This window comes from Eptatretus burgeri, chromosome 16 (genome assembly GCF_056783735.1).
Source record: "Eptatretus burgeri isolate ZD-2024b chromosome 16, Ebu_testis_v1, whole genome shotgun sequence".
Lineage (NCBI taxonomy): Eukaryota > Metazoa > Chordata > Myxini > Myxiniformes > Myxinidae > Eptatretus > Eptatretus burgeri.
This window is the reverse complement of record NC_140976.1, coordinates 19,870,195-19,893,350: the sequence shown is the minus strand read 5'-3', so window position 1 is coordinate 19,893,350 and position 23,156 is coordinate 19,870,195. Positions and strand designations below refer to the sequence as shown.

The 23,156-nt window shown below is 52.8% G+C and overlaps 1 protein-coding gene across 2 annotated transcripts in view; it reads right to left on the bottom strand.

The window, feature by feature from the left end:
• CUL5 (cullin 5) overlaps positions 1-23,156 on the bottom strand; it is a 51,975-nt gene that overhangs the window by 23,443 nt on the left and 5,376 nt on the right. For both annotated transcript variants that reach the window (XR_015052503.1, XM_085860239.1), the window contains exons 2-4: positions 18,898-19,007; positions 18,679-18,778; positions 18,317-18,493 (exon numbers count right to left, since the gene is read on the bottom strand). Coding sequence is in view for 1 of the 2 variants with exons in the window: in XM_085860239.1 (XP_085716365.1) it covers positions 18,317-18,493; positions 18,679-18,778; positions 18,898-19,007 (387 nt within the window). In the remaining variant the exon portion in view is untranslated. The remainder of the gene's footprint in view (positions 1-18,316; positions 18,494-18,678; positions 18,779-18,897; positions 19,008-23,156) is intronic.

Sequence of the window (23,156 nt, the reverse complement as noted above, 5' to 3'; positions counted from 1 at the left end):
CTTTTGCTTTTGAGTATATGTGTTGTCGGCGCCGTCTGTGTAGTAAAACTGTGTAAGTGTTGCCGTGTGCTCGCGTAGTCGGTAGTAGATCTGCATTGTGTTTCTTCTTTTACATTTGCTTTTGGTGCATAATTGTTGTAATTGTATATGTGTGCTTTCCGTTTGCCGCTGAATAAATGTGCCTTATGTTGAACTGTTTTTCCCGTTTCGCTTCCTCTTTTCTTTAATTAAATCTCCATCTTACTTCACGTAAAGGGTTGGTAGTGGGCTAAAATACGCCCGACAATTAATCGGAACCGTAGAGGTTGACGATAACACCGCTCGGTTATCCCGATAGTACGGAACGGGTCGCTTAAAGTGGCCCGTGTCCGAAGTCGACCTGCGGCGAGGTGCGATCGCCCGGTCTACCCTCCGTGTGGGTACTTAGGTAGGTCGAATTTGGCGAACAACCCTATCCTACGCGGGGGGCTGATTGGCACGATCGTGGTGAGGCCGAAAGGCCCACCCGTGACTAGTTCCCGGCGTTAGGCTGAGAGGGTCACGACGGAATTGTCCGTCCGGTTGGCGACGTGCCGCGATTCGAGTTACGTGGCCACTCGCACGCCGGCGGGCGCGAATTCGCAACACTGGTGTCAGGTCGTGGGACACAAACTCATCCCCCTCCTCGCGACACTGGTGTCGGAGAGCGGGAAAACGGGCTCTCCTGTCTCCAGCTAAATTCACGGGAATCGTTCCAGGGGTGAGAGGAGCGACCCCCGATTCCCTCCAAATTACGAGCGATTCAAATTAACCCTTTATGAGAAATAGGATGGCGTCTCAAGGCGAGCGGGAGCCGGGGGTATTAGAAATGTATATGTGTAGTATTGTAGAATCCATGGTCCAGGATGAAATCCCAGTGCAGGAAATGTTGGTTGTGCAGGAACACGAACTCGCCCAACTGAACCCAGAGCCCGAAATAGGTGCGGCGGTGGCCGCGGTGCATGACACCTCCCCTCCCCCTCTCTGCCAAAACCCCCCGATCCTTGCCGAAACGGCTCAGCTGAGGGCATCCGACATCGCCCAGCTATTCGCCATGTTGACAGAAATACAAACAGCTGCACGACAGATGAAAAACGAAATAAAAGGCATGAACAAGCAAATTTACGAAGTGAAAACGAAAATGGATACAAACACGAACGAAATAAAAGGCATGAACGAAAAGATGGATACAAACACAAACGAAATGAAGGCGAATTTGAAGGAAGAAATGAAAGAACTGCGGGGTGAGACGCAGAACATGGGCCGAAGCCTGCAGGCGGGCATGAAGGCAGTAACCAGGGAGCTTAAAATGGCGACTCCACGTGTGGGGGCGAACGAGCTGGGAGGGTGTGCAACGGCTGTCAGGCCCACGGTGAGGGTGGGTAAGGAGAAAATAATTCAGGGGATGGATTGGGCGAGAAGCGTGACGGTGACTGAGAGGGAAAAACTAATTTGGGTGACGGAGACGTGCACGAGGGAGATAACAAACGAGGTGAAAGGAATTTCGAGGGAGAGAAAAGAACAATTAAGATGGAAAGCAAGTATGAGGTACGCGGAGATCGTGAAAGAGCAAGGAGTGAAACAGAGGGAAGGACGGGAGCGACTTAAGGAGAAAGCAAGGTTGACCTACATAAAGATAAGGGAAAGACGCCAGAAAGAAGCAGAGACTAATAGACACGAGGGGACAACAGAAACTAATAAATGTAAAGAGACACGGGAGATAGAGGGTGAATTGGACGGGGTTAGAGACGCGCACACACACACAGAGTTAGTGGAGGACGATGAGGGGGAGCTCGCAGAGCGTGTCGGGACCCAGTGCGAGCAGCTGGATGGCCTCCTCCAGGAACGAGGGGAGGGAGTATGCCCCCTTGAGGCGAGTCACGACCAGGTGAGTTCAGTCGCGCTTTGCGAGTTCGAGGGGAGGAGTGCTGTGGACGGGTGCACGCCAAGCTTGGGGGGTATAGAGGCCCCGGACACCCTTGTGGGGACACGAATCCCCAGTGTGGTTGTCCCGGTGTGTGTGATGCAAGGTGTGAGTGCGTCCCCATGTGTGGAAGCGACCCCGTGTGTGGGTGGTGTGGTGGCGAGTGTGCCGGAGTGCGTGCTCCCCAACACGCCGTGCGTGGATGAGACACTGTGGGCGAGTGTCACCACGTGTGCGAGGGAGATGGCATGCGTGAGTGAACGGCCGAGTGCAAGGGAGACCGTGTGTGTGAGAGAGCGGTATGCAAGGGAGATGTCGGTGGGCATGTGTGAACATGCAGCCGCGTCTCCTGGGGTGAGTGTGATGGAGTAGTGTGTGAGTGTCATGACACGCAGGTGTGCGTGGGTCGAATGGAGACGACGACGGCGACAGGAACGAAAGCCGGGCAGCGGCTGTAGCTGTTTCGGGGACTGTACCGGGTTCACCCAGCAGCGAGCGCGAGGTCCGTGCTGTGCAACGTACGAGGCCCCACGTGCTCGCTTACGGGAGTGAAGCCCGGTCTGGAAACGCATGCGGTGGATTTGCCGATCCCGTGGACGGACAAAGTTTAGGCAGGATTACGAATTTGGACTGGACGGGTTCTCCACGCGGGCGTGTGTGTTAAGCTCCAACGGGCAGAGCACATGTGTTCGCATGGGGAACCCCTCGAGACGTGAGGCTTGTGTTTTTTTTATGCGCCGGGTGACGTCATGGCTGCGTGTGTGGTTGGAATCCGGCAGGAGGGTGAATCCCTGCCGGATGGTACCGTCCAAGAGGGACGAGGGACGCGAACAGCTGCCATGACGTCACGCCACATGTGCGCGGCTGTGAATTGCCGCGCTGGTGCGCAGGTTGCGAGTTTCCGCGCTGGTGCTGCGCGATGGAAAAAAAAAAAAAGCAAGCCTCGCTTTCGGGTGAACAGGATTTCCCGGGCAAGGGGTGGATGATCCCCTTGACCTGGGCACAGGATGAAACTAGTTAGGGGGAAGGGTTAGCTTAGTTAGACCGGCTCCATGGGGCAGGGGTAAGTCCTCATGGGGCCCGTGGAATGGATTAGTTAGAGGGATTTAGTGAGCTTTAGATTGGGAAAATGGAGTATGGGATTATTTTGGAGACAGTGACAGACTTTGGATGTGTAGAGGGACGTAGTTTAGCTACGTAGATTAAAAGGAACGTGCTGTAGTATAAGCGATGACGTGGGAGCACGAGTTAGTTAGGAGAGGTAGTTAGAAGGATGGCAGAGTTCAGCGGTGTGCGTATTGAAGAGTTGGTGAGTTGTGTGGAGACTTGTTGAGTGAGTGAGGCCAGCGGGTCTGTGTGAGTGGTGTTAATGGGGAATGCATGGTGCGATGAGTGATTGGGGGGGGGGGAGTGACTCCCGCCCAAGGGACCCTGGGGTCAGTGTAGAGTGAGTTGGGGGTTAGTCAAATTGAAAAATGGAGGTCGTTTTGTTGTTGGTGTGAATGTAGGCTCGATACCCGTTTGGAGGGGTGCAGGAGCCCTGTTGACGAGCTGGGAGCATGGCTGCGAAAAGTGAGTATCGCTGAGTGGGTACCCCGGGCACCAGGCTCGTCGGCCGTGGTAGGCCAAGGGCCCATGGGGGGCCGGGACAGCGTAGTGGGCACGGGTGCGTCCGCTTGGTGCGGGGCCCGGGCGCCATTAGCCGCGTGGGCAGTGTTGTGGGCACGGGTGACCCTCGGAAAGGGGCCCGGGAAGCCAGCCTGCCACGTGTGCGTTTCGGGGGAGGTGCCATGGGGGGCACTCCCCGGTGTTTAGGGAGCTGGTAGGCTCGGAGGCAGTGTAGTGCCCGGGGGTGCCATCGTAGGGGAATTGGCAGAGGGTCGTGCCTGCCAAAGGGAGCCACGCGTCCCAGCCATGAGACCGTGTGAGGGCACGGAACAAAATTGGGGGGCGAGGCCCGAAATTTGAGAGGACACCAACACAGGCGACGGGAATCTGGGTTTTTAGAACCAATAGTTTAAGCGAGAGGCGCTTGTTGAAAGCCCCGGGGTAGTTTAACAGTTAAATGGTTAGGGTAGATTAGGAAGTGTACCCCTCCGCACCATCCATCCCCTCGCTCTCGTTGTGGGCTGCTGGACCTACTTTGGGTTAGATCGCTGAAGTCTGGGGAGGCCATCTTGAGGCTTCGTTGGGCCTCGGCAGAGGGCGCTAGCTCTCCCTTATTCCCCTCCGGGAAGGGAACGTAGGGGTTGGGAGTAGGCCAGGTGACAGGATAGGTTAGCCGAACAAAGACGATAAAGGGGGTTAGAGGACGATTTATAGTGGGGAAGTAAAAATAAAAACAACCAAAAAATAAGTTGGGGCTAAATTGGGTTTTACAAATTAAGGGAGTGGGTATAGACAGTGACAGGCAAAGGCGATAGGTTGGGAGGGAGACCGTAGGGTAGGTCCGAGCCCACCTTCCGAGTGGCCAGCACCACCGCACTCCCTCCACCAACCTCCACTGAACGGCAAAGGCTGGCCAGCTTCATCTGCTGGCTGCGTTGCTGCAAGGCCTGTGCCGGCCCACTTCATCGGCAGCTGTTGTTTTGCTGCAAGGCCTGTGCCGGCTGGATCGTCAGCAGCTGTTTACTTCAAGGCCTGTGCCGGCCAGTTCATCTGCCGGCTGTGTTTGCCTGCAGCTGCCTTGTTCTGCAGGCTGTGTTTGCCTGCTCACCTTTGCCATGCCATGCCCACTGCCCCTGTTCACCAGCCCCGTTCAAGTTTGCTTCGCCCCCCCCCCCCTGTTCATTTCCATGTGCGCTAGGATCATCAAGCAACAGTTTGCAAGCTGCAAGAACTGCCCTGTTGGCAGGGCCTGACAGACAACATCAGACATCATCATCAGACAACACGGGCCTGCAGTGGCGGCCCGTGCACCGTGTTTGCATTCATCCATCCATCCATCCATCCATCCATCCGTTGTGTTCATTTCGTGTGCCACTTGAGCTGGCATGGAGACTGCGTTTGTGCAGCCCATGCACTGTTGTGGTTCACTGGGTTCATTTCAAAAGGGAAGGCCTTGGACTGCGAGTGAGCAGCCGGCCACGTTCCCTGTCACCTGCATTGTTTGAGCCAGAGACTGCATGCGAGCAGCCTGGCTCCCTGCTAACTGCTTTCTTTTTGCAGAGTTCAGTGATCCTGGGCCATGGTTTAGTGTAAAATTTGTAAGTTAAGGTTAAGATGTACTGTACATATGAAGTGCTCCCCGGCATGTCTGTCTTAGCGCCGGCAATTTTATTTAAGTCGTCCGTGTGAGTGCGTTTGTTTAGTTAGTTACTCAGCCCTCAGGTTATTTATTTTGGGGACACGAATACCATGAATGTCGCACTCAGGGATCCATAGGTAAAACGTACTAGGGGAGAACTACACATGATGGCACACGAAAATTTGACGACTCGGGACGAGTCTGTAAAAAGGGGAGGGGTAGTGTTGTGGTTGAGGAAATTCGTAAACCACCATTCAGGTCCCGTAGGTGAGATATCTCTGTAAGTACATGTGTAGTTAGCCCCAAACCCGTTGTTTAGAGGGAATAAATGTCATTCATTCGGGCTGCGACCCTTTAAGATAGCCGTTTTTCTGTTCTATCCTTATTTTGAACCAACCACGTCTCAACTGCCGTCACACAACAACCACCAACCGCAATGCCGCTTCACAACAACAACGCCAACAACCACGACCTTTACCGTCACAACTCGCTCTCGCAGCCATCGCATCGCCGCCATTCCAGGCGTCGCCGTGGCCAGGGTCCGCCACTTTGGACCCTCCGCCACCTTCACCTCTCCTCCTTCTGCCGCCATTCCCGCGCCGCTTGTGGGCGCCGAGCGTCGGGCTGTCCTAGCCTCGCGCGGGGCGCGCGCTGAGCCGCGGGTACAAAGAGCGGCCTTTCCGAGGGGAAGTCGGATCAGGAATGATTCACGCCCACTTCCGATCCCTCCAATCATTAAGCGCAGGGCGATTTGGCCCCGCCTCCAGGCGCGTCGGAGTAGAATCGATATATGCAGATTCGCGGATCAGGAATGATTCACGCCCACTTTTCCTCCGTCCAATGGGCGAACGTGGCTCCGCCCCCGAGCCCATCCTGATCCGAAAATCTGTATATGGGTTCTCCTGTCGCACTATAAAGCGCCGAGCGCGGGGCGAATTGAGTCAGTAGAGAGTTTCTGTTTCGGGCTCGGGCGAGTTGTGGCGGCGGCGAAATGTGGCAGCAGCAGTCAAGACGGGTCTGGAGGAGAGTCGGTCTGTCGGGGTTCGGAGTCTGTCGGGGAGCTGCAGAGAGGAGAAGCCGGGAACGCGGTCGAGGGCGCAGTGGAGTCGCTCGTCGCGGGACCCAAGCAAGCCAGCTATCCTCTTTCCCCAGAGCATCAACAACCCCCCCCTGTTTCACCCCCACGCTGAGATAGTGCGAAAAGGGGGCCCCGTTCCCATCCCATTCCAGGCAGTGCCAGCGAGGCCCGCGGAGGAGCGCCGCCGCCATTTTGCGGCTCATCACAAGACGGGTAGGCTCTGCCCGGTCTCGCGCCCACAGACCACGTCTGCCCCCTTGTAGTTGAGGGTGGCCCCTTTTGCTTTTGCTTTTGAGTATATGTGTTGTCGGCGCCGTCTGTATAGTAAAACTGTGTAAGTGTTGCCGTGTGCTCGCGTAGTCGGTAGTAGATCTGCATTGTGTTTCTTCTTTTACATTTGCTTTTGGTGCATAATTGTTGTAATTGTATATGTGTGCTTTCCGTTTGCCGCTCAATAAATGTGCCTTATGTTGAACTGTTTTTCCCGTTTCGCTTCGTCTTTTCTTTGATTGAATCTCCATCTTACTTCACGTAAAGGGTTGGTAGTGGGCTAAAATATGCCCGACAATTAATCGGAACCGTCGAGGTTGACGATAACACCGCTCGGTTATCCCGATAGTACGGAACGGGTCGCTTAAAGTGGCCCGTGTCCGAAGTCGACCTGCGGCGAGGTGCGATCGCCCGGTCTACCCTCCGTGTGGGTACTTAGGTAGGTCAAATTTGGTGAACAACCCTATCCTACGCGGGGGGCCGATTGGCACGATCGTGGTGAGGCCAAAAGGCCCACCCGTGACTAGTTCCCGGCGTTAGGCCGAGAGGGTCACGACGGAATTGTCCGTCCGGTGGGCGACGTGCCGCGATTCGAGTTACGTGGCCGCTCGCACGCCGGCGGGTGCGAATTCGCAACAATACATATATATAGATAGATATATATATATATATATATATATATATATATATATATATATATATATATATATATATATTGTTGTGGTTACCAGATTCGCAAACCACCATTCAGGTCCCTTAGGTGAGGTATCTCGGTAAGTGCATGTGTAGTTAGGCCCAAACCCGTTGTCTAGTGGGAATACATGTCATTTATACGTGCTGCGACTCTTCAGGATAGCCGTTTTTCTTTTACTATCTTTATTTTGGACCAACCGCCATGATCACAACCACAACATCAACCACCAACCACAACGCCGCTTCACCACAACCGCCATGACCTTTACCGTCGCAACTCGCCACCATCGCATCACCGTCATCTCGCGCCACTCATGGGCACCGATGCTGGACTCGTGTAGGGCGCACGTTGAACAGCGTGTACAAAATCACGGATTTTCTGCTTCAAAAACGGATCCAAAACGACACACGCCCACTTTTTGCCGTCCAATCGGTGAGCGAGGGGCGAATTGGCCCCGCCCCCAGGGCGATCGATATATGCAAATTTGTGGATCAAAAAGCCTTCACGCCCACTTTTTCTCGGGCCAATGGGGAGCGAGTTGAAAGGTCAAAGGAAGAAGGGAGTCGTAAAAGTCGGAGCGAAAGAGTCAGCAGAACGAGAACGAGGGGTCGGAGAGTCGCAAGAGAGAACGAGGGAGAGTCAGCAGAACGAGAGTAGTAAAGGTCGGAACGAGGCGAAGGAGTCGGAACAGAGAGTCAAGACTTCGCGGGCGGTGGAGCTGCTCGTCGTGTGCGTTGAAGTCGGAACGGAGGGGACGAGCTGTGGAGAGGCGGCGAGGGCGGACGAGGGGGTGCTCGCGTCGTGCAGGGAGCTGCACCCCTGGGAGGCCGGCAGCGCGACCTGGCCGAGGTGGAGACGCTCGTCGCGCACATAATAAAGATCCTCTATACCCCGAGCATCAGCAACCCCCTCCTGTTTCCCCCCGCGCTGAGATAGTGCGACCAAGGGGGCCCCGTTCCCACCCCCCTGCCAGCCACTGTCCACGAGGCCCGCGGGTTGGGGGGCCATCGCCGCTCCGCGTCTCATCACCAGACGGGTAGGCCCGACCAGGTCTCGGCCCCAGGCCTACCTCATTCTTGAGGGTATTTCTTTTCCTTGGTTTTGGGTATGTGTTGTCGGCGCCGTCTGTGAAGTAGAATTGTATAAGTGTTGCCGTGTGCTCGGTAGTCGGTATTAGCTCTGCACTGTGTTTTCACTTTTATGTTTGCTTTTTGTGTAAATGGAATTGTGTTTTCTTTTTTTTGTGTGCATTTGGTGGAATTGTATTTGTGTGCTTCCCGTGTGCCGAGAATAAATGTGCTTTATTGTTGAACTGTTTCCCGCTTCGCTTCGTCTTTTTCCCCATTGAACCCCCATCTTGCTTCACGTAAAGGGGTTGGTAGTGGGCTGAATACGCCCGATAATTAATCGAACCGTCGAGGTCGACGATAACACCGCTCGGTTATTCTGATAGTACGGAACGGGTCGCTTAAGTGGCCCGTGTCCGAAGTCGACCTGCGGCGAGGTGCGATCGCCCGGTCTACCCTCCGCGTGGGTACTTAGGTAGTTCGAATTTGGCGAGCAACCCTATCCCACGCGGGGGCTGATTGGCTCGATCGCGGTGAGACCGAAAGGTCCACCCGTGACTGGTTCCCGGCGTTAGTCCGAGAGGGTCACGACTGGATTGTCCGTCCGGTGGGCGACGTGCCGCGATTCGAGTTACGTGGCCGTCAGCACGCCGGCGGGCGCGAAAACCGCAACACTGGTGTCAGGTCGTGCGATACAAATTCATCGCCCTCCTCGCGGCACTGGTATCGGAGAACAGGAAAACGGGCTGTCCTGTCTCCGGCTAAATTCACGGGAATCGGTCCAGGGGTGAGAGAAGCGACCCCCGATTCCCTCCAAATTACGAGCGAGCGAAATTAACCCTTCACGAGAAGCAAGATGGCGTCTCAAGGCGAGCGGGAGCCGGGGGTATTAGAAATGTATATGTGTAATAGTAATGTAGAATCCATGGTCCAGGATGGAATCCCCGTGCAGGAAATGTTGATTGTGCAGGAACACGGACTCGCCCAACTGAACCCAGGGCCCGAGGTGGGTGCGGCAGCGGCCGCGGTGTATGACACCTCCCCCCCTCTCCACCAAGACCCTTCCCCAACCCCTGCCGAAACGGCTCACTTGAGTGCATCCGACATGGCCCAGCTATTCACCATGCTGGCACAAATGAATGCAGAAATAAAAAGCATGAACGAAAAGATTGATGCGAGTACACAGCAAATGAGGGAAGAAACGAAAAAGCTGCGGGGTGAGACGCAGAACATGGGCCGATGCCTGCAGGCGGGCATGAAGGCCGTTAGCAGGGAACTCGGAATGGCGACTCCACGTGTGGGAGCAAACGAGCTGGAAGGGGGTGCAACGGCTGACAGGCCCGCGGTGGAGGCGGGTAAGGAAAAAGTAATTCGGGAGACAAGAGACGAGGTGAAAGTAATTGCGAGGGAGAGAAAAGAACAATTAATACGAAGAGCAAGGATGAGGTACGCGGAGATCGTGAAAGAGCAAGGAGTGAAAAACAGGGAAGGACGGGAGCGACTTAAAGAGAAAGCAAGGTTGACCTACATAAAGATAAGGGAAAGACGCCAGAAAGAAGCAGAGACCAATAAACACGATGAAGACGGGGTAAGTGACGCGCACACACACACGGAGGTAGTGGAGGATAATGGGGGTGAGCTGGCGGACTGGGTAGAGACCCAGTGCGAGCACCTGGATGGCCTCCTCCAGGAACGAGGGGAGGGAGTCTGCCCCCTTGAGGTGAGTCACGACCAGGTGGGTTCGGTCGTGCTTTGCGAGTTCGAGGGGAGGAGTGCTGTGGACGGGTGCACGGAGAGCTTGGGGGGTATAGAGGCCCCGGAGACCCTTGTGGGGACACAAATCCCCAGTGTGGTTGTCCCTGTGTGTGTGGTGCAAGGTGTGAGTGCGGCACCGTGTGTGGAAGCGACCCCGTGTGTGAGTGGTGTGGTGGCGATGGTGCCAGAGTGCGTGCTTCCCAGCACGCCGGGTGTGGATGGGGCACCGTGTGTGAGTGAGGCCGTGTGTGTGAGTGAAACGGCCAGTATGAGTGAGGCACCACGTGTGAGTGGTGTGGTGGCGATGGTGCCGGAGTGCGTGCTTCCCAGCACGCCGTGTGTGGATGAGGCACCGCGGGTTAGTGCCCCCGCGTGTGTGGATGAGGCACGGAGTGCGAGTGAGGCACCGCGGGTTAGTGCCCCCGCGTGTGTGGGTGAGGCACCATGTGTGGAAGAGACCGCGTGTGTGAGTGTCGCCGTGTGTATGAGTGAGGTACCGCGGGTGAGTGCCCCCGCGTGTGTGGATGAGGCACCGTGTGAGAGTAGTGAGGCACGCGTGAGTGAACGGCCGTGTGCAAGGTCGCTGTGTGCAAGGGAGACCGTGTGTGTGAGAGAGCGGTATGTGAGGGAGATGTCGGTTGGCATGCGGGAGCACGCAGCCGCGTCTCCCGGTGTGAGTTTAATGGTGTGGACTGTGTGCGTCGTAACACGCAGGTGTGCGTGGGTGGAATGGAGACGACGACGGCGACAGAGGAGAGAAAGCCGAGTAGCGGCTGTAGTTGTTTCGGGGACCGTGCCGGGTTCACCCAGCAGTGAGCACGCGGTTCGTGCTGTGCAACGCACGAGACCACCACGTGCTCGCTTGCGAGAGTGAAGTCCCGGTCCGGAAACGCACGCGGTGGATTTGCCGATCCCGCGGACGGACAAAGTTTAGGCAGGTAAATGGATTTGGACCGGACGGGTTCTCCACGCGATCGTGTGTGTTAAGCTCCAACGGGCAAAGCACATGTGTTCGCGTGGGGAACCCCTCGAGACGTGTGGCTTGTGTTTTTTTTTTATGCGCACGGTGACGCCATGGCTGCACGTGGGGTTGGAATTCGGCAGGAGGGGTATCTCTGCCGGATGGTCCCGTCCAAGGAGGGACGAGGAACACGTGCAGCTGCATGACGTCACGGGCAGGTGCAAAGTGCGCGAGCTCTGAGTTGCCGCGCAGGTGCTGCGCATGGGAAAAAAAAAAAAAAAAAAAAAAAAGCAAGCCTCACTTTCGGGTGTACAGGATTCCTGGGCAAGGGGTGAAAGACCCCCTTACCGGGGCACAGGATGGAAACTAGTTAGGGGGAAGGGTTAGCTTAGTTAGACCGACTCCATGGGGCAGGGGTAAGTCCTCATGGAGTCCGTGGAATGGATTAGATAGAGGGATTGTAGTGAGATTTAGGTTGGGAAATAAAATGGGATTATTTTGGAGACAGAGACAGACTTGTGAATGTGTAGAGGGGACGTAGCTTAGCTACGTAGTGTTAAAAGGAACGTGCTACTAGTTTAAGGGACGACGTGGGAGCACGAGTTAGTTAGGGGATGTAGTTAGGAGGATGGCAGAGTTCGGTGGTGTGTGTGATGAAGAGTTGTTGGTGAGTTATGAGGTGGAGGCATGTGCTTTGTGAGTGAGTGAGGCCAGCGGGTCTGTGTGTATGGAGTGAATGGGGAATGCATGGTGCGATGAGTGATTGGGGGGAGGAGTGACTCCCGCCCAAGGGACCCCGGGGTCAGTGTAGATTGAGTTAGCTGGGTTAGTCAAATTGAAAAATGGAGGTCGTTTTGTTGTTGGTGGGAAAGTAGGCTCGAGACCCATTTGGAGGGGTGCAGGAGCCCTGTTGACGGGCTTGGGAGCGTGGCTGCGAAAGGTGAGTATCGCTGAGTGGGTACCCCGGGCACCAGGCTGGTCGGCCGTGGTAGGCCATGGGCCCATGGGGGGCCGGGATAGAGTAGTGGGCACGGGTGCGCCTGCTTGGTGCGGGGGCCCGGGGCGCCATTAGCCGCGTGGGCAGTGTTGTGGGCACGGGTGACCCTCGGAAAGGGGCCCGGGAGGCCGGCCTGCCACGTGTGCGTTTCAGGGGAGGTGCCATGGGGGCACTCCCCGGTGTTAGGGAGCTGGTAGGCTCGGAGGCAGTGTAGTGCCCGGGGGTGCCATAGCGGGAGATTCGGCAGAGGGTCGTGCCTGCCAAAGGGAGCCACGTGTCCCAGCCAGGAGACCGTGTGAGGGCACGGAGAGAAAATTGGGGGCGAGGCCCGAAATTGTAAGGACACCAACACAGGCGACGGGAATCTGGGTTGTTAGAACCAATAGTTTAAGCGAGAGGCGCTTGTTGAAAGCCCCGGGGTAGTTTAACAGTTAAATGGTTAGGGTAGATTAGGAGATGTACCCCTCCGCACCATCCATCCCCTCGCTGTCGTTGTGGGCCGCTGGACCCACTTGGTGTTAAGATCGCCGAACTCTGGGAGGCCATTCTGAGGCTTCGTTGGGCCTCGACACAGGACGTTAGCTCTCCCTTATTCCCCTCCGGGAAGGGAACGTAGGGGTTGGGAGTAGGCTAGGTGACAGGATAGGTTAGCCGAACAAGGACGATAAAGGGGGGTTAGGGGACGATTTATAGTGGGGAAGTAAAAATAAAAAAAATAAAAAAAATTAAGGGGGCTAAATTGGTTTTCACAAATTAAGGGAGTGGGTATGTACAGTGACAGGCAAAGGCGATAGGTTGGGAGGGAGACAGGTAGGTAGGTCCGAGCCCGCCTTCCAAGTGGCCAGCACCACCGCACTCCCTCCACCAACCTCCACTGAACGGCAAAGGCTGGCCACTTCATCGGCTGGCCGTGTTTTGCTTCAAGGCGGAGGCCGGCCAAGTTCATCGGCAGCTGTGTGCTGCAAGGCCTGTGCCGGCCAGTTCATCTGCTGGCTGTTTTTCTTCGAGGCCTGTGCCGGCCAGTTCATCTGCCGGCTGTGTTTGTCTGCAACGGTCTTCTTCTGCGGGCTGTGTTTGCCTGCAGCGGCCTTCTTCTGCGGGCTGTGTTGCCTGCACCTTTGCCATGCCATGCCCACTGCCCATGTTCACCAGCCCCGTTCAATTTTGCTTTGCCCCCCCTGTTCATTTCCATGTGCGCCAGGATCAAGGCAACAGTTTGCAAGCTGCGAGAACTGCCCTGTTGGCAGCTACAACACGGGCCTGCAGTGGCAGCCCGTGCACCGTGTTTTGCGTCCATCCATTCATCCATTCGTTCGTTGTGCTCATTGCGTGTGCCACTTGAGCTGGCACGGAGACTGCGTTGTGCAGCCCATGCACCGTTGTGGTTCACCGCATTCAGTTCAAACCGTTCATGCATCCATTCGTTGTGTTCATTGCGTGTGCCACTTGAGCTGGCACGGAGACTGCGTTGTGCAGCCCAAGCACCGTTGTGGTTCACTGAGTTCAGTTCAAAAGGGAAGGCCTTGGACTGCGTGTGAGCAGCCAGCCACGTTCCCTGTCACCTGCATTGTTTTGAGCCAGAGACTGCATGCGGGCAGCCTGGCTCCCTGCTAACTGCTTTCTTTTGCAGAGTTCAATGATCCTGGGCCATGGTTTAGTGTAAAATTTGTAAGTTAAGGTTAAGATGTACTGTACATATGAGTGCGCCCCCGGCATGTATGTCTTAGCGCCCGGCAACTTTATTTAAGTCGTCCGTGTGAGTGAGTTTGTTTAGGTAGTTACGCAGCCCTCAGGTTATTTATTTTGGGGACACGAATACCATGAATGTCGCACTCAGGGGATCCGTAGGTAAAATGTACTAGGGGAAAACTACACATGATGGCACACGAAAATTTGACGACTCGGGACGAGTCTGCAAAAAGGAAGGGGGTAGTGTTGTGGTTACCAGATTCGCAAACCACCATTCAGGTCCCTTAGGTGAGGTATCTCGGTAAGTGCATGTGTAGTTAGGCCCAAACCCGTTGTCTAGTGGGAATACATGTCATTTATACGTGCTGCGACTCTTCAGGATAGCCGTTTTTCTTTTACTATCTTTATTTTGGACCAACCGCCATGATCACAACCACAACATCAACCACCAACCACAACGCCGCTTCACCACAACCGCCATGACCTTTACCGTCGCAACTCGCCACCATCGCATCACCGTCATCTCGCGCCACTCATGGGCACCGATGCTGGACTCGTGTAGGGCGCACGTTGAACAGCGTGTACAAAATCACGGATTTTCTGCTTCAAAAACGGATCCAAAACGACACACGCCCACTTTTTGCCGTCCAATCGGTGAGCGAGGGGCGAATTGGCCCCGCCCCCAGGGCGATCGATATATGCAAATTTGTGGATCAAAAAGCCTTCACGCCCACTTTTTCTCGGGCCAATGGGGAGCGAGTAAAAGGTCGGAGCGAAAGAGTCAGCAGAACGAGAACGAGGGGTCGGAGAGTCGCAAGAGAGAACGAGGGAGAGTCAGCAGAACGAGAGTAGTAAAGGTCGGAACGAGGCGAAGGAGTCGGAACAGAGAGTCAAGACTTCGCGGGCGGTGGAGCTGCTCGTCGTGTGCGTTGAAGTCGGAACGGAGGGGACGAGCTGTGGAGAGGCGGCGAGGGCGGACGAGGGGGGTGCTCGCGTCGTGCAGGGAGCTGCACCCCTGGGAGGCCGGCAGCGCGACCTGGCCGAGGTGGAGACGCTCGTCGCGCACATAATAAAGATCCTCTATACCCCGAGCATCAGCAACCCCCTCCTGTTTCCCCCCCGCGCTGAGATAGTGCGACCAAGGGGGCCCCGTTCCCACCCCCTGCCAGGCACTGTCCACGAGGCCCGCGGGTTGCGGGGCCATCGCCGCTCCGCGTCTCATCACCAGACGGGTAGGCCCGACCAGGTCTCGGCCCCAGGCCTACCTCATTCTTGAGGGTATTTCTTTTCCTTGGTTTTGGGTATGTGTTGTCGGCGCCGTCTGTGAAGTAGAATTGTATAAGTGTTGCCGTGTGCTCGGTAGTCGGTATTAGCTCTGCACTGTGTTTTCACTTTTATGTTTGCTTTTTGTGTAAATGGAAGTGTGTTTTCTTTTTTTTGTGTGCATTTGGTGGAATTGTATTTGTGTGCTTCCCGTGTGCCGAGAATAAATGTGCTTTATTGTTGAACTGTTTCCCGCTTCGCTTCGTCTTTTTTCCCCATTGAACCCCCATCTTGCTTCACGTAAAGGGTTGGTAGTGGGCTGAATACGCCCGATAATTAATCGAACCGTCGAGGTCGACGATAACACCGCTCGGTTATTCTGATAGTACGGAACGGGTCGCTTAAGTGGCCCGTGTCCGGGAAAGTCGACCTGGCGAGGTGCGATCGCCGGTCTACCCTCCGCGTGGGTACTTTGTAGTTTGGCGAGCAATCCACGCGGGGGCTGATTACTCGATCGCGGTGAGACCGAAGGTCCACCCGTGACTGGTTCCCGGCGTTAGTCCGAGAGGGGTCACGACTGGAGTCCGTCCGGTGGGCGACGTGCCGCGGTCGAGTTACGTGGCCGTCAGCACGCCGGCGGGCGAAATCCGCAACAATATATATATATTGTAACGGATTCGCGCCCGCCCGGCGTGCTGACGGCCACGTAACTCGACCGCGGCACGCGTCGCCCACCGGACGGACAATCCAGTCGTGACCCTCTCGGACTAACGCCGGGAACCAGTCACGGGTGGACCTTCTCGGTCTCACCGCGATCGAGCCAATCAGCCCCCGCGTGGGATAGGCTGCTCGCCAAATTCGACCTACCTAAGTACCCACGCGGAAAGGGTAGACCGGGCGATCGCACCTCGCCGCAGGTCGACTTCGGACACGGGCCACTTGCCACCCGTTCCGTACTATCAGAATAACCGAGCGGTGTTATCGTCGACCTCGACGGTTCGATTAATTATCGGGCGTATTCAGCCCACTACCAACCCTTTACGTGAAGCAAGATGAGGATTCAATGGGAGAAATGACGAAGTGAAGCGGGAAACAGTTCAACACAAAGCACATTTATTCGCGGCACACGGGAAGCACACATATTCAATTCCACCAAAAGCACACAGAAAAGACACAATGCAATTTACACAAAAAGCAAATGTAAAAGCGAAGACACAATGCAGAGCTAATACCGACTACCGAGCACACGGCAACACTTATACAATTTTACTTCACAGACGGCGCCGACAACACATACCCAAAACCAAGGAAAAGAAATACCCTCAAGGATGAGGCGGGCCTGAGGCCGAGACCGGGTCGCGCCTACCCGTCTGGTGATGAGACACGGAGCGGCGATGGCGCCTCAACTCCGCGGGCCTCGCGGGCAGTGTCTGGTAGGGGGTGGGAAAGGGGCCCCCTTGGTCGCACTATCTCAGCGCGGGGGGAAACAGGAGGGGGTTGCTGATGCTCGGGGTATAGAGGATCTTTATTATCCCGCGACGAGCGTCTCCACCTCGGCCAGGTCGCGCTGTCGGCCTCCCTCGGGTGCAGCTTCCTGCACGACGCGAGCACCCCCTCGTCTGGTGTCGCCGCCTTTCCACAGCTCCGTCCCCTCCGTTCCGACTCCAACACACGACGCCGACCAGCTCCACCGCCCGCGAAGTCTTGACTCTGTTTCCGACTCTCCTACTCTCCTACTCTCCGCCTCTGGACTCTCTTCTCACTTCTTCTCCTCCTCTGGACTCTCCTGACTCTGCTCTTCTCTTCTGACTGACGAACACGGTCCTTTTATCCCCCCGTAGCTTCGCCTTTGACCCCCTCCCTTTGACCTTTCACCTCGCTCCCCATTGGCCCGAGAAAAAGTGGGCGTGAAGGCTTTTTGATCCATAAATTTGCATATATCGATCGCCCTGGGGGCGGGGCCAATTCGCCCCTCGCTCACCGATTGGACGGCAAAAAGTGGGCGTGTGTCGTTTTTGATCCGTTTTTGAAGCACAAAATCCGTGATTTTGTACACGCTGTTTGACGCGCGCCCTGCACGAGTCCAACACCGGTACCCACAGCGGGGCAAGAACGGTGGCGATGCTACGGTTGCGAGGTGTGACGTGAAGGTCGTGGCGGTTGTGGTGAAGCGGCGTTGTGGTTGGTGGTTGATGTTGTGGTTGTGGTGGTAATCATGGCGGTTGGTCCAAAATAAAGATAGTAAAAGAAAAACGGCTATCCTGAAGAGTCGCAGCTCGCATAAATGACATGTATTCCCACTAGACAACGGGTTTGGGCCTAACTACGCATATACTTGCCGAGATACCTCACCTAAGGGACCTGCATGGTGGTTTGCGAATTTGGTAACCACAACACTATATTAAAACATGTGGAGTGTGACGAGCACTTTGCCGATCCCCAGTGGACACAGTCCATACCAAAGCGTCGCCTCAAACACAGAGGCCTCGGCCCGGTGACTCTGTCAAACAAAGATTACTGTATATAGTCGTCATCAGTTAAACATCAAATGGAACCACCGGTCTGGATTTAAGGCATATTTGCCCTCATCAGGATGGCATACCAATAAATATCTAACCAATGATGACCACATTCCTCGTTTATACATCAGACGCACCTCCTGATAGTTATGGTGAGCAAAAATGTAGGAAAAGGTCACAGGGGGCAATTACATACTGGGAAAAATTGGCGTTAATCCCGATCTAAATAACAGCACCATCCCCCATGTGGTGACAAGTAACACAAGCTCACAGTTTCCCCACTTAATTTACATCGAGATGTCTCCTACATGTCCACGGACCAAGCAACTCTATACAATCCTTACTTTTCTATGAAATTCCTCCATCAACCCCCACAACCGTAACAATATATATATATATATATATATATATATATATATATATATATATATATATATATATATATATATATATATATATCTATATATCTATATATCTATATATCTATATATCTATATATCTATATATCTATATATATATATATATATATATATATATATATATATATATATATATATATATATATATATATATATTGTACATACATATATATTACACATACATCCAACAACTTTTGAGAGACTGGTTCATTGCCGTCACCGCAAAGCTAAGACGTTAAACACTGTTACTTTATGTGAAAGGATACACAGTTGAAAAGCTTCAAAGTGCATGTCTATACCATGGTACGCACCTCTTCCCATAATGATTTCCGAGTTATTTTAGACACCATAAAAGCCAAGTTACTTTCCCCAAACCTCACCTCAATCCCCAGCAATAAGTTAAACAACTCTTCACCTTGCGTACGAGGCTGTCTTCAGTGCTGGGTTTTCGACTTGAGCTCTGCTTGCCCAGCAGAGCAGCCTCCAGCTGGCAGAAGGGCTTGGGAAGTATGTGGCACTGCGTGAAGAACTTGCGCCATTCTCCAATGTACGCCTTCAGCAGTGCAGAGTCATCTTGGTGACTCAATACCCTCTATTGACAAGCACAATCGGTGAGCACAAGCATCACATGAGCATCAGGTTAAGCAACCTATTGGTAGAGATAGCATACTGGAGTGAGACTCTAAATATTTAGTTGTCATTCTGCATGAGACAATCTATAAAATCAGTGATGCAAGCCGTCATGAGCCTCCCATACTGCACTGTTGATCGACATACGGCCTGTGCTTGCTTTATGAATTCCAGGATGTCCTCTTTTAGAGCTTGGTACACCTTTGATGGGCCTTTGTCATCCCAAAGACAAACTGCATGCACGTCCCTTCACCGGAGGAGGTGGGGGAGTAAGGGCGGGGAAGAATGATTAAACTGTTGCAATTCAACCAAAGAATACATGTTAAAATATAATGTTGCCACAATGGTGCTTAACAAGATACTCACATGAAGAGGTCCTGCCATTGCTGACGACTGACGGGTTCTTGCCGAAGCAACCTCAAAACAATTGGTCTCATCACATCCCATTTGTCCTCAAACTGCAAAGAGCCCTTGTCCTGTGGGGATACACAAGTTAAACCAGCTCTTCTTACTTTCACTCTGATGTGACAGCGGTAGTGACACGTAAATGCAGTACAGGCGATTCAAAAGACAACGGATTCCCTCTAGGGGTTCGCACCATCTTTCTTTCTATTTTTATTCCTTTAGAGAACCCAGGCTCACAGAAAAATGAGGTGACAGAGGGTAAAAAGGCAATTAACTGGCAGTGGGGCAATAGTTGGACACAATAAGCAAGGGAATGAAGAATCAGGAAAAAGAGGAAGGGAGGAAATAGTAACCTGCGAGTAAGAGGACTGGGTTAGCTTGGATGAACGGGAGTATTATAAAGGACTATAATATAAGACCCATCGCTTTGCTGACGGAAATACCAATATTTGCTGTGATGGCTAATTAACAAGGCAACAAGAAAAAGGATTCCGAGTGCAGGGATAACCAGTGGCGCAAGTTGGCGTTTGCAGTTTCGCCACTGTATCCATCAGGTCAGGTATGGGAGCATGTGTCAGAACAGCGCGTCGTTGCGTCCACTTTCCGCCGGTACTCCAGGGGCCTCCGTCTGGCCTTCCCCAAGGCAGATGCCAGGCCCATCCCCATCTCCTTGAGATGATGGTCAACCTGCTGCAACCACGAGGCACGTGGTCGGCCTACTGGCCTGCTCCACTCACGAGACTCCCTCGCTGAGAGAATCTGGTGAGCATGATCAGCGTCAGGAAAACGAGCCACATGTCCATACAGCCGCAACTGACGCTCACAGACTATGCAAGTAACAAATCTCATCCGAGTCTCTCTCAGCAACCGCTCGTTGGACACAAAATCCGACCAGCGATAGCCAAGGATTCTCCGAAGAGACCTGATACCAAAGGAATTAAGTCTCCGTCTCAGATCCTTGGTAAGAGTCCAAGTCTCACATCCATAGAGCAAGACTGGAAATACCAAGGACCTGAAGACTCGGACTTTCGTCCTCCCGCACAGGTACCGGCAGCGCCACATCCCATGATCCAGTGAATCCATGACTCCCCAGGCCCGACCCAGACGTCTATTGACCTCTGACTCACAGCGAGCAGAGACATGAATATCACTGCCAAGGCAAGTGAATCTCTCCACGACCTCAACATCCTCACCACAGACACAGACAGGACAGCAGCATCCAAGATATCACCGAAAGCCTGGATCTTAAGGCCCGGTCACACCTTGACGTTTTAGTCAGCGATGGCAACGTATTAAAATGTATGTAAAACGCTGGCTTACGTTGAACTTTTGATGTTTTTTTTTAAAAGATTCGGACGTATTCATAGCGACTTGGTCTTATGTATAACGCATTGGTAATGGACACAGAACGTTTCGTTGTGTTATAGATAACTTATACCAACGAATGCTGAACCTGTTGTCGGCCTACACAACCGATGCCCAACGATAGTCTAACTTAGGCATAGCGTGTTGCACGCATCGCCGACGATGTCGTGACGTAGCCTATTAAAAGGCTGACGCACAACGATTCGAATCATAACTGCCGTAGAAATGGAAGTGTCAACATCGCGGTCACACCTTGGCGATCTTGCCAGCATATGCCGACCTAAGAAAAATGTGTCTAAAACGTTGGGGCACGTCAAATACGGTACGAGTAAGTTTGGTATACGTGAGTAGAACGCTAAAGTACGCTATCATACGTCGTAGTAAGTAGAGTACGTCAAGAAATTTTAAACATGTTCAAAATTTTACGACGTACTTGGCGTATGACACACGTTCCGCATGCGATGGGGATAAGTTTTACACACGATATGTGGACGCTTACACACGTCCACAAAGGCTACTTATAAGCTACTCATAAGTCGAAACACGTCGCGGTAATGTCTTTTTTACGCGAAACTTATTTCTAACTTATGTTTGACGTGCTTTGAACCAATTCTTTACGTAGTCCCAACACACGTCGACGTATGTAGACGTATTCCAATGACGTCTTCCGGTCGACAAAAAAAAAAAATTAACTTGTTTCTCGCTTACAACTGCCATATAAAGACGTGTTCCCAGCAGTTTTGGGAATTGGTATATAAAAATGCTGCTCATAAAAGGGGAAGCCAACAGTGTTTTCGAGTCCTTTTTGAGTCGATGTCCATGTCAGCAGTAACAGTATCAGTATCAGTATCAGTATTAGTATTAGTTGTAGTTTGTTCATGTTGGCAGTAGTAGGTGAGTGTGAGGGGGAGGGTGTGGGTTATGATGGATCCTCCTTGCGTCCGCGTGTCCACGGGTAGGAGACATCTTTGCACCATTGTTCGAAGTTCTTCGCGGCTAATTTTTTATGGGGCTTTTTCAACAATGAGCTATAGCTTGTTTTTACGATTTAGGTTTATTCATAACGGGTTGGACAAATGCACAATGAACTAATAATGTGCATAGAGCGCTTTGATTACTTATAGATACAATATACCAACGAATAATTATCGTGAAGCCGGCGTTCACAAACTATGCCCAACGATAGCCTAACTTATCTATATCGTGCGGCAGTTTATCTTTGCCAGTGACGTGGGGTTTGCTATTCATAGGCTGCCACTCAACGATTTAAATGGCTGCATCTCCACTATTGAAAGTAGACGCTTGTGCTCAACAATTGGATTTTTTTTACACTCAACGACTTTTAAACGGTACCACTCAGCTATTTTCATTGTTTACAATGAACGATTTAAATTGCTGTCACTCGCCTTTGTTTTTTGACGCTGGGGTTTTGAAATTTGAAGCGTTTCTTCTGAACGTGTTAAAACGCTCAAACTCGACTATTTTAAATAGACGCTGCCGATGGACAATTGGAATCATAGCCAAGCTAGACATCGAAGTGTGAACATCCTCGTCATGCCGAAGAAAAGTTTGAAGAATGCTGCAAATAAGTGTCCTGGCCGTGGACGCTGACGCAAGGACGATCCATTATACCGACGTCTTTCAGCCTATGAGTAACTTAAAAGTAGCGTCTGTCGATGTGTGGCAACGATCGCGTAACGTGCCAACAACACGTTAATCATAGGTTAGAAATAAGTTTCGGGTACACTAAACATTACCTCGGCGTGTCTCAACTTATGATTAACTTACAAGTAGCATGTGTTGACGTCTGTCAATGATCGCAGACCGTGCATACAACTTGTGGCCAGCGTAGCGGAACGTGTGAGTCATACGCCGGCATAAGTCGTGAAATTTCAAGCATGAAAAAATTTGAGGACAACCAAAAAGTACAACGTTTAAAGCCAGCGTACAACGACGAATGGCAGTGTTTTTCAGCGTGCTCTCAATGTTATCAAAACTTACCCATAACGTATTCAACGTGTGCCAGCGTTTTAGAAAAAAAAATTCAAAAATCGGCATACGTTGGCTAAAACATCAAGGTGTGACCGGGCCTTTAGTTTTGACCCAAGAAACCCGTAATCCCAGTGGCTCCGACTCCTCATTCAGCACCTCGAGGGCCCCCAAAAGGACATCTAAAGTCTGCGCAAAGATGACTGCATCATCTGCAAAATCAAGGTCCGAGATCTTGACATTCCCAAACGATGCACTGCAGCGTGATCTCTCCGACGTCCTCCCTAAAATCCAGTCCATACAAGTGCTGAAAAGTGTGGGGGCCAGTACACACCCCTGACAAACTCCAGTAACAACTGGAAATAAGTCAGAGATGGTACCACCACACTTCACAGCACTCTCAGTACCAGAGTAGAGTTCAGACATCAGATCGATCAGTTTTGGTGGCACCCCACGAAGACCAAGAATCCTCCAGAGGACATCCCGATTCACTGAATCAAACGCTTTACAGAGATCAACATAGGCTACAAGCAGCCCCTGCCGAAACTCTCATCCACGTTCGGTGAGGACATGAAGAGCAAGGATACGGTCAATCGTTGACCTCTTTGGTGTGAAGCCTGACTGCTCTGGACGCTGGTGCTCAAGCAGATGGTGGCGAACCCTATCAAGAATTATCCGAGCAAAGACCTTGCCCGGCACTGAGAGCAGCGTCACCCCTCGGTAGTTGTTGCAGTCTTAGCGATCACCCTTCCCTTTCCAGAGAGGGACAACAAGGCCCCTCTTCTAATCAGTTGGGATGATGCCTGTGTTCCAGGCAGAGCACAAAACTACATGCAACGACACGAGTGCAGCATTTCCACCAGCCT